Raw genomic sequence first — 11,801 nt, forward strand, 5'->3', positions numbered from 1 at the left:
TGAAAGAAAAAATAGTGAAATAAAAATTGTTATCAAAAATAGGGAAATAAAAATCGTTATTAAATGATAAGTCTGAAGATAAGTTAAAATTTTCAATTTTTTTATTTATCGAAAGCAATACTAAGTTTGAGTAGAATGACTCAGTTTGAAAACAGAACCGCTATTAAGGAGTCGGGTTTATTACCAAAGCATAACTCAAACAAAATATTGCTAACGCTTACACTACGGTTCTGATATCCAATGATCAATGACAAATATAACTACAATTAATTTGGAAACATACTAATCGTTAATGGTTTTGTTCTTTACATTTTACATGATTCTAATGACTAGCTGGTAACAAAATTGCCTGACCCTTCTCATCTCTTGTGCCAATAGTACTGCCCACTTCCGGGCATTGAAGCGATAATTGGACAAATTATTTTAACTCCCTATGCTTATGAACCCAGAGTTTACGTCTCACTTTCTGGCTTCTGAGGTGGAGGTACAGTAGTAGCTGTTTCCTCAGCTGTTGACATATCAAAGAAAGGTGAAGAACAAAGAGGGTGGAAAGAGGGAGAAAAAAAAAAAAGTGCCTATGTTCCACAAAAAAGACTAACCAGAAGGCTGGATTTGAGGCTCATTGTCACCTTCCTTGGAAGGTGTTTGCCCCTGCTGTTGTGCAGCAGATGCCTTCAGCTGCTCCTCTGTAATCTTAAGATACTCCTCAGAGCTGTATGCTTTAGTAGGATCTGGCGTGCCATCTGCATTATCAGAGATGTAATTTTATATTCTGGTATTTGACATCTACCATGCATATTGGCAATTTTATATTCTGGTATTTGACATCTACCATGCAGGTGATATGGCCGTGCAATGAAGTAATAACCACAATGTACTTGACATACACTTCTTCCGACACAACAAACAAAATTCTTCCTCGTGTGTATGCAATTATAACTATATGCTAAATTTGGTTCTAGGAACAACTAACATGAAATTAAATTTATTAAAAAAAAGAATTTCATTAACAAAGTGTGCGGCTTTTTCTTAGAAACAAGGAACTTAAGAACTATTTCTGAACAGGCATACTATGCTCCTGCACTAAGTAATAGTTCACTTCCCTGGATTAATGTAATCCAGTTGAGAACCTATAAATGAGAGAACTGTATTTAAGAAGCGAGTCTTGTGTGTCAGCATTTTGGACCTTGCTACTAAACAAGTTGTTAGTGGTGCCAGAATTTTGTAAATAACACGATCTGGCAATCCAAAACTAATATCAGCAAACTACCAAAAGTTCACAAACATAACCTGCTAATCTGTTTCTTTGTCTATACTAACATTAATCTAAAGGAAACATTATTTTTATCATGCTGGAGTGATGCTACCTTAAACTTACTCTAGTTGCTGTATTAAGAATCCGAAAGTGATATAATATCAAACCTATCCAGACAATTATAAACCTTTCTACACATGTACATTTAGAACAGCTGCTCTAAATCAGTACATTATATTTCTAAACACGGTTTAGCATAAAGAGTTAAAGACTCCTTTCCCAAGGAAAAAAAAAGCAAAGGTGAAAAAGACATCAGATTTCATAACCTAGAAAGGGGAAAAAACAGTAATCAGCTCCCCAAGTATGCATGACGAGCAAAAGCACTACCTAACATTCTCTGTCACATGAGTCTCATGGTGAGGAGAGAGAATAATGGAGTGCCATGGGATACATCATACATGGGAAGTGAAAATAATGAGTGAAGGAATTGGGATCTTCCCCTCACAAGGTAGGGGGTTCAATTCTTTGGGAAGAGTATTTTTTTTCTTGTAATTTTCATTTCTGTTTGTATTCCAGGAAAATTTAAGCATATGCACAACCGGGTTCTCTTTTTATATTCATTTTTTATTGTTTGGTTTCTATCAATGTCTAAGGATGCATAAGATGGTACTTCAATGAGGTATAACAAATCATACATTGTGTAAGGATAAATAACCTGTCCAGATTTATACTTCTAAATTGCTGGCAAATAAAATTAAAAAAGAAAAAATAAAGTGAGACTAGATTACTCACTAGGGTCAACAGTGGAAGTGGATGATGAAGTTGGTGTGGTATTGCGTATGTTGGAATTGTATGTGTTCTGGGTTGGACTTAAATTGTCATCAAGACCAATCTCCCGTTCAAGAGTACTCTTAAATTCCCTTGAAACATCCTAAAGGGGGGAAATGGCAAGCAATAACATTAAAGCATCTATGTAGTGGAATTGGCATAAAATATTTACTTGAAAATATTTAGCACCAACCTGAAGCTCTTTAATGGTGGGTTGAAATGTACGCAATGTTTTTCCCAGATTTCTAGCAACCTGCATTTAGTGACTCAATCAAAGCCCAGGGGGTCGAGAAAAGGAAACAGAAAAAATAGAAAAGATTACCATCATTACCAACAAACAACAAAGGTTTTTGCAAAATATCATAAAAAAATGTATTAAGGCTCAGATTAAGAGTACCTCTCCTGTGAGTGACTGAACTCCAGCTGTCTGAAGTTAATCTCATTCAATAAAAATGATTATAGAATGTAAACAATTTTTGTAACTTCAGAGGCAGGGAACTTAATGGCTTCCCTCCAAAATTCTCTCAAGTAAAGCACATAAGTGGAGCAACCTATTATCTTTTATGGTTTTGTTGTAAACTCCACAGTTCTTGAAAACTATATAGAGAGGGAACCCCTATCCTATAGAGTCAAAACAAAAAGTTGTAGACATCTTCAACAAGAATTAAGGAATCTCACTCAGGGCTTGGGAAAAATCATCATCTGGAATAGTATTGTCATACATTTCTCAACTATTCTACTTATTTAAACCCCTTTCAACTGATGTATAACCTTTGACATTTTTATTCAAGAAACAAGGCAACCATTGATGGCTGACAGAGCCTGATTATTATCAACTTCGCGCTCATTCTAATTAATAGGTATGGTGCAATGGCCAATGTTAGCCTTACAAAACATGAAACAACAGGATTCTTCAAGTCCACCGTGCAATTACACATTTGAATTTTGATGAACTACATTCAAAAACAAAAACTTTTCGCTATCTGCATTGTGGAACACGTGTTATAACAACTACCAACAAAAAAAATGAGCTTATGTACATCTATCTCCCATCAGTTCAAATTAATGATGTTTAAGATGAATAAAAAACTAGAGCAGGTTTAATCATGCATCCCTTTTCTCTGTTGCTCGGTTAAGAGAAAAAGAAAATCTGAAGTAGTTTGATTCAAATAAAAACATGAAAAACGCTAACTTTCAAGGAGATTATTTCCATCAGCATCACTGTCTGACTATTATTTGGCTTCTTGGAGGTTTTACTATTGCACTTATGAGATAATATGTAGCATATAACAATTTCCTAATTAACAGGAGAGTTAATTCTTGATCAATGATCACTTAAGCCGCCTACTTAGGAAACTCATGTGTAGATCATAAAATTAGTAAACATCAAAGAATGAGTCTGCATAAACATTGCCATTCTTCAACCTCCACTTAACAGCTCAAGCATTTAGAACCACTAATTCCATAACAATGGGAAATACTACACATTAAAAGAGAATGACAGAAATTCATTTGAAATTCTTTAACTAATCACTTAATCGGACTACAACAAAACACAACAAACAAGAATAGCAAATGCAAAAAAAATTAAAATTCTTTGAAACAAAAAGAATGACACAGCAATAGTTGCATAGAGACACATCAATCAAGCTCACCTCAGCAAGACCTTTAGGGCCAAAAACCAACAAAGCAACGACCCCAATTACCAAAGCCTCAGGAGCTCCAACCCCAAAGAGAGAAGCATAAACCACCTTACCCTTACACCCACCCTTTCTATCTGCAAATGACTATAATGAGCTCAACAAACATGGAAGTCAAAATCCCCACGAGACATTGATTGTTTTGTTACCTATGTGAATAAGAGGCTTTGCTTTAGCTGAGATACCCAGATGCTTTAAACCACTCCAAGGTGAGACAAGGCCTCGACCCAGTGGAGAGAACATTGAAGAGAGATGAAAAGCTTGGAACTTTGTATGTGACACTGCACAACTCCCCAGCTTCGGACATAACATTGATGAAGAAGCCATTGCCAAGGATCGTGTCATTTCTAAGACACTTTATTTTTTGTTTGTTTGAAGATTGTTGAACGATGAATGTATCTTTCTTGGCCCGCACAAAAATCCTATCTCCAATTTAATGGTCAAATCAAACGTGAAAAATATTCCAGTTATCAATTGGGTGGTTTTACACTGGTTTATCAATTTGGAGTTTTTCTTTCTATTTTTCCCTAATTCTTGTCTTTAAAAATTATCTTATTTTTGTTGCAAGGATTCGAAAAATTAGTACATGTAATCAGTTTTTATATTATATATTATATATTACTAGCGGAAACACCACATTGTCACGTATGTGTATTTACAATTTTATTTTATTATGTTATATTAGCACATATTTTTATTATATTATATTAACAGAAATACTGTGTGTTCATATTTTTATTTTTCTATTTCGTGTTTTGTGTTAAAATTTCTTCAAATTAAAATACTATAAAATCTTAACACTAACTATATAAAATACAAAAAATATATAAAATAAATTTAAAGAATTAAATTTATATTACTACAATATATTATTATCATATTTATTATTATATATTGATGTGTATATTAATTTATTTTGTACTTGATGAATATTTATGTGCAAGTTTTTTTTCTCTGGGTGTTATTTTTAGTTTATTAAGTTATTTTTTTTTCAATATATGTTTATCTCTACACATTTTTTTTTTGTTTGGGTAAGAGTTAAATTTGATATTTTACGATAGTTTCTCTTTTATATATTAAAGTATATGTTGATATATGTTAGTTTTAGTTTAAAAATTAAGTAGACACATATAAAAAAATGGTAAAGATAATAAAGATGCTCACACACAATTAATGTGAAATAGAGAAAATTTATTCTTCTGCTAACTAACCTTGATTAAAGTATATATGTTGATATATGTTAGTTTTAGTTTGAAAATTAAGTAGACACATATAACAAGATGATAAAGATGCTCACACATAATTAATGTGAAATAGAGAAATTTTATTCTTGTGCTAACTAACCTTGGAACTAATAATGAGAATTAACCTGTCTTTTTCATTTTTGTGAATGGGTTTCTATATCTGTTTGTGATTTCCATGAGAGAAATGAAAAGTTATAATAGGAAGACGGAATAACAAGAAAAGTTAATTTAAAACTGAAAATTAGTATAAAAAAAAGAAGAAGAAGAAGAAAACAACTATATATACTTGTTTATATTAGATCAGAAAATCTATTATTGATAAACAACTATTTTATACACATTTTAAATTTTAAGTTATGCTAAAAAGTGCATATCAATAGGATAATTTATAAGAAAAAGAAAGACAAAACAAAAAATAAAAAAACACATTAAATTTACATGTTAACAGCGTAAAGTGAAGTTTAATATAAACTATAATAAAGTGTGAGACGACAGGAGAGTGAGTGAGCACAAATATTAATTCATTCTTTATAATTCAACTTTTTGTTTTTATGTATAGAGAAAAAATAATAAATCAAAAATATAATTATGCATATGCAAGTGAGAGGGGAAGAAAAATAACTAAAGCTAGAAAGAAAAAAAGAATTTGGGCAGAGATGTATGAAGGAAAAGGAGATATTCTGAGTTTTTTTCAGCACCCCACGTGCCATCAAGCCATGTCGCCTTGTTTAAATTTACATGCACTAATATTTCATTGAAATCGTATAATTTTATCGGTAAGAGAACAACAACGTGCGACACTTAAAAGAGGCAAGCGCGGGCACAAAGTGTATCAAGTCGAACCTTCTTCACTGACATTTGAAAAAATTCATAAAAATAACCTCAACAACCAAATAAGAGAAACCTTTAAATGCAAAACCACATTAACAGAACTGAGGCATTAACAACCTTATTGGATTTACCTTCAGGCTGCTGCACTGTATTATAGCATTTGATACTATTGCCAAGAAAATGGCAACTTCGTGAAAAAGTGCTAAATATGAAGCTGATGAACGCCTGATAGAGAAAATAAATATGATTTTGACATGGAAGGTTAGAGAAAGTAACTAGTTTTGTTGCAGTTTTGAAAAAAATACAATATGGGAGAAGGCATGTTGCAGTTTTGTTAACAATACGGTAGAATTGTGGGGTTAGTTAGGTTTATCTTGAGGGTAAAAGTGTTAAAAAAAGTGGAGATCAAACAAAAAATATTCACTTTCTATATTGTTATTGATTATATTGTATATAGATTAAAAAGAAAAAAACACAGATATTATTGTATATTTATTTTGTTGTTGAAAAAATAATTTTTACATTTATTTATAAAAAACACATTTCAAGTTGTTTAGAATAGAAAAATTTAAAGAGAGTAGTGGGATAATTTGGGATTTTAAAAACAAAAAATGGTAATATTTAAGTAATACTGATTTATTTAAGAAAATAATAGAATCGTATGAAATCTTAAACTTAAAAAGATATTATTCTTCCTAAACCAGTACCTATACAACAGTTAATTCTAGGTTGTTGATGCTTAAAAGGGTTATAAATGTACCTTATCTAATACAATCATTAACAATACAATCAGTTAATTGTTAGTTTATTAAGATTAAAATAAAAGATTGGACAGTATAAAAAAGAAAATAGAAAATTGTAGTTTGCATTTTAAAATTAAAAAAATGACAGTTTTAAAAAATAGTGATTTCTTTAAAAAAGCTAAGATGAGAATAGTGAGATGGTTTGAAATTTAAAATAAAAAAATATTTTTAAATAACAACAGTTTAGTTTATGTTGGTTTAATTAACAAATCGATAGGATTTTATAATTTAAAAAATAAGCAGTATTAAATTGGTATATTTTTAAAAATTAACAAATTGGTAGATTGCTAATATTAAAAAATAGTTAACAAATTCATAGTTTTTGAAAATTTAAAAACTGTAAAGTATTAGTTGATGAGTTTGGAACATTCTTAAAATTTAAATTAATGGACAGTTTTAATTAAGACTTTCGTTAACTAATTTTAAAATTAAAAAATTTAGAAGTTTTAATTTTTAAAATTTAAATAAAAAGCAATTTTACCAGTTTGGATGACTTTTAGCAGCCCACTTAGCATAAAATGGTTTTACAATTTTAATTTGCTTTAGTAGTAAGGTTTATAGCATGGTTAGCACCAAGAGCCCTATAGACTTGATAAGCATTATGAGGTGATATTTGTTGTGCTACACAAAAATTGCAATAAATAAATATTTAAAAATATAAATAATAATTGTATTAAAATAAATAAATAAAAAAGCAAAAGAGAAGTTACACGGGAGAGTGAGATCAAAACAAAGCATGTGGGAGGTTGTCTATTGAATAGAAAATGAGATAGTGCACAGTTAGTGAAGTAAGTTATTAATATTGGAGAACAATTACATTTTGAAAGGTAAGATGTTATATATTGTACCAACCACAAATAATGTTTATGCAAATCAATAATCAACCAATAATTTTTTTATTTAAAAAAATCTACGTAAAAGATCATTTAAAATTTGATATTTTACCACTATTTCAAAAATAATGTATAGAAAATAAAAAAACTCAAAAGAAAAAAGAAAGAAAAAGAAATAAAATTTTCTGTGTAACTGAAAAATATTTATGTTAAATTGAAAACTATATATACAAGCGAAGGAGAACATGAATCATGGTAAATCATTTACTTTTAAAATAATTAAATCCTAAAGATATATTGTTGAAACCCACCAATTTATTTACACATTTTGATATGATTCAAACTAAATAACCTCGATATACGGCTCTCTTTGTTGAGGAAGCAACTAAATATGTCGATATGAAACTAATTCTACCTCCTTCTCCACCATTTATTATGAATGTTTGCTTGTCCCCAAGGCATTGGTTGTAGCAACAAAAATAAAAGAAATTATTATATACTATAAATGCATACAAAAGAAATTGTAGAGTCGAAAAAAGAAAAAAGAACATCCACCTTCCCCATTGCCTTTGTTTCAATCAACAACTTCCTTTGCTATGAAATCCCTAGCTAACTCTTGCATTCACATAAGCTTAGAAATCAATGGCCTTGAACCAATGTACTCCCGCCCCTTTTCCTCTCCAAAGACCATCACTACAATTATAAAGTGGAAGGAGAACGTGAAACACTATTTGAAGAGAGTGGAGAGAAGGTAGAGGGTGTTTGAAGAGTGTGAAAAAATGAAAGAGTAGAAAGAAGTTAATGGGTGATTAAGATTAGGTGGTTTTTGTTTTAGTTTAGAGACTAACCCAAATTTTGTATTTCTCATTTGCACATGGTTATTATTATTTTAGTTAACTCATGCAAAGATGGTTGTTTTTTAGTAAGAATAAAACGGTCTAGAAAAAGTGAAGACAAAAAACAATTATTGAGATGAATATTTCTTTTAATAATTTGAAGTCTTTAACCAAATAGTCTCTCTCTCTCTCTGTCTTTTTCTTTTTTTTATTTTTTTTATTTCAGCAACCAGTTGTAGGCCTTGTGGGCAAGCCTATCTTCCCGACCAGATCTACAGATTGGGTTGGCAATAAGGCTTTAAAAGCCCATAAATTCTATTTTGTTCATTGTTACAAAAAGAATCCGTTAAAATTGATTGCTAGTTATAAAATTATAAGTGATATTTATTATAATTTATAAATGAAGTGAAGTTCATAATTTTTAATAAATTTTAACTCATAAATTAAGAATATATTTAAAATAGTATTTGAATTTTTTTATAAAAAAGATAATGCTCGTAAAAATAAATAAATATTTGTGCTGTAAAAACAAAACAAACAAAAGTATCCAAGACCATTGGGTGATAATATCTAGGGTGTGCAGAAAAAAGTATTATCTTTTTAATTTACTCTTCTTCAACATAATAAAATATTTATTATTAATAACTAAAACATTCACTACTTTCTTTAATTTTCTTATTTTAAAATTTTATTTAAATTTATAGACAACCGTACATTTTTTTATGAAAAAAAAAATCTTATACTAGTAACGTAATCCATTAATTTGTAAGCATATGCATGCATGCACTTAGTTTTATCATGGTTGATTATAGATGACAGGTACAACAGGGAGGGACAACCCTAAGAAACAAGGAGAGGGGAAAACGGCCACAGTTCTCAGCTACAATATCATGAACTACAACAATCTAATGGGGAATACTGTACATAACATATGGAGACCAATGGAATATATATATAAACAGCCAATCAAATCTGCTGCTAGTACCTCTAATAATAGTCCCTGTATATATACTTGGTTATATCTATTTTGAATGTATATTTATTTTTATCCATATAGGAGTGCGTTCGCTAGTGTTTGCATGAAATTATAAATTCAAACTATTGGATTGGATCTAATATATATTATTTATTTTAAGAAGTTAGAAGAAATTAAAGGCTCGGTTAATTATAAAAAAACAAAGAGGCTCGGTTGCTCATGTAACTTTAAGATAAGGCCGTTTAGTTATGCAAGTATTATTGAGTCCATTTTATAGTATAAAAGGAACAATATTGATTAAAGAAGCAAATATTCAATTTCTCCATGGTCTAGAATCAAATATTTCTTTGACATATTAAAAATCTGTAGATTAGACATTGGAGCATGTGTTTGTTGGCTTAGTTTTTGGATTTTGATCCGAAGGACCTTAACCCCACAACCACAAGCCATCATATATGAGGAGCATCTCGTAAAAGTAGAGGGTATATTTTCCACCTCCTAATGGACCCACCAAATCAATGAAGTAGCTTATAGTATAGTAAATAAAAGGTAGTTTTTCCTCTTCATATTTTTCTCATTCATTTGTCATCCTTTTATTATTGAAAAAAGTAAATATTTAAAGTAAAGCATACAAATTGATATTTTATTATGTAGCCCATCTTTAAGTAAAAAGAAAAAAAAGACTTGAAGAGGTCACAAAGTTATTATTAGTGGGGATGGAACAAAAAAATTATCCAAAAAAAAGTAAGATTTAAATATATTTGTGTATCTTTGTAGATATCTTCTTTCTATTAAGAAATTGTCCTTATTCATAGATACATTTTGGTTTAATTCCTTGATAAGGTTATAGAAAATTTATTATAAGCAATACCTTATATAAATTTCTTTATTAATTTTTTCCTCATTAACTTGCTTTTAAATTTTATAAATAACAATACTCTACAATATTAATTATAGCTATATAATTCACACTTATATTGTAATTTTTATTTTTCAACTTATCAGTGCAAACGTACTAACGTACTGTATTGAACTAGTACCTTTTATAATTGATATAAAATTTTAAGATACTTCTCTCACACTTAGAAGTTAAAAGGTTAGGACTCTAGATGTTTTTTTCTTTTGACAGAGGACTCTAGATACATGAAATATATAAAATTTGCAATTAGTAGTTTAATATTAGGAGTAAATAGACTTTGATCCTATAATATAATGGCATTTAATATTATTAGTTGTGAAATAGACTTTTTAATTGGCAAGAATGTATCACTTATACATTTACACTGTAAAAGACTTTGTTTTAGAGGAACCATAATAGACTTTTAAATATCTTCTCTTCTGTTTGATTTGATTTCCTATGGTAACTTCGGGGTAATCATATGCATGACTATATATAATGATATGTTCAATTATAGTCCATAACCTTTTGACATTGGAGATAGATTACGTTAAAAAGTGGGGTTAGGTTAATAAAAGTTGCTTGCAGTAAATATTGTTTTAGAGATAGAGACACAAAAGGAAAAAAAAAAGAGGTATTGCGATATGAAAATGAGAGAGGGGAAGTGATAAAGATGAAAGAATGAAGTTAACTAGCCACTCGTGCAAGTTCAAAATTAAATAAAGGGGTATGCTATGCTTTAAGGGTGTGTCACTATCTCACGCTCACACACACACACGAGGGCTAAGTATGAAAACCCATTCTTATTTGTTACCAAAATACAAGTGGACCTCCACACGTGCACTGACAACTACTTTCTATAAAATAAAGCTAAAAGGAGCTTTTCTGTCATTTTAATGATGAGATCTTTTTATTTTATTTTTCTTTTCTTTGAAGGGTCACATAAGATTTTTTTTGTTGATAGTAGAGTTAAAACTTTCTTGATATCACAAAAAAATGATGAGTGTGAGTAGTTAGATGACTAAGTAAACGAATTAATTTATCTATATTTTTAAAAGATAAACATTTTGAAGAAAAAAAATTGCACTGGTTTGTAGCATACCTATGATACCATATGGCCAAAGCTAAATCATCAACGTGTGCAACTAGGTGTTGTAGCCATCGATCCCTTGAAAGTTGTGGTTTCATTTAGACTTGCTTGGATACCCAAAGCTTATGCAAACGAGAATAGCGTGCTCCACTGTCTCCCTTTATAAACCACACATTGGGCATGTGGAACATAATATGTTGGAGTTTTTTTTTTTTTATCTAAACAACATGTATATTTTACTGAAAATAATTCTATTCAAATTGGATAGTTTGAAGATTAATTTGAGACCATGGAAGTATGTCATGGCCTTGTGGGTTGCCCTCCAAATTAATTAAGTTTCAGCATTTTGGTGCAGTAGGTACTGAGCAAATTTTCTTCCATAAATAAAATCCATCATAAGAATTACTGGTTGAACCAGTGTCTACGTTAAGTCTTTCTCTTTCCCTTACTAATTGATACCCAGATTTGAACTATGAAGTCCACCATCAGTATGTTGCCAAATGAGAA

At 30.0% G+C, this 11,801-nt stretch overlaps 1 protein-coding gene across 1 annotated transcript; it reads right to left on the minus strand.

The window, feature by feature from the left end:
• Positions 1 to 207: 207 nt before the first annotated feature.
• On the minus strand, positions 208 to 4,153 carry LOC100781301 (uncharacterized). Its single transcript, NM_001254653.2, is given in 6 exon segments — positions 208 to 508; positions 600 to 743; positions 2,048 to 2,186; positions 2,277 to 2,336; positions 3,739 to 3,860; positions 3,933 to 4,153. Coding segments are annotated over 6 exon segments (717 nt in total). The 5' UTR covers positions 4,129 to 4,153; the 3' UTR covers positions 208 to 452.
• Positions 4,154 to 11,801: the final 7,648 nt, after the last annotated feature.

The sequence above is a fragment of the Glycine max genome, chromosome 10 (assembly GCF_000004515.6).
Source record: "Glycine max cultivar Williams 82 chromosome 10, Glycine_max_v4.0, whole genome shotgun sequence".
Classification (NCBI taxonomy): Eukaryota; Viridiplantae; Streptophyta; class Magnoliopsida; order Fabales; family Fabaceae; genus Glycine; species Glycine max.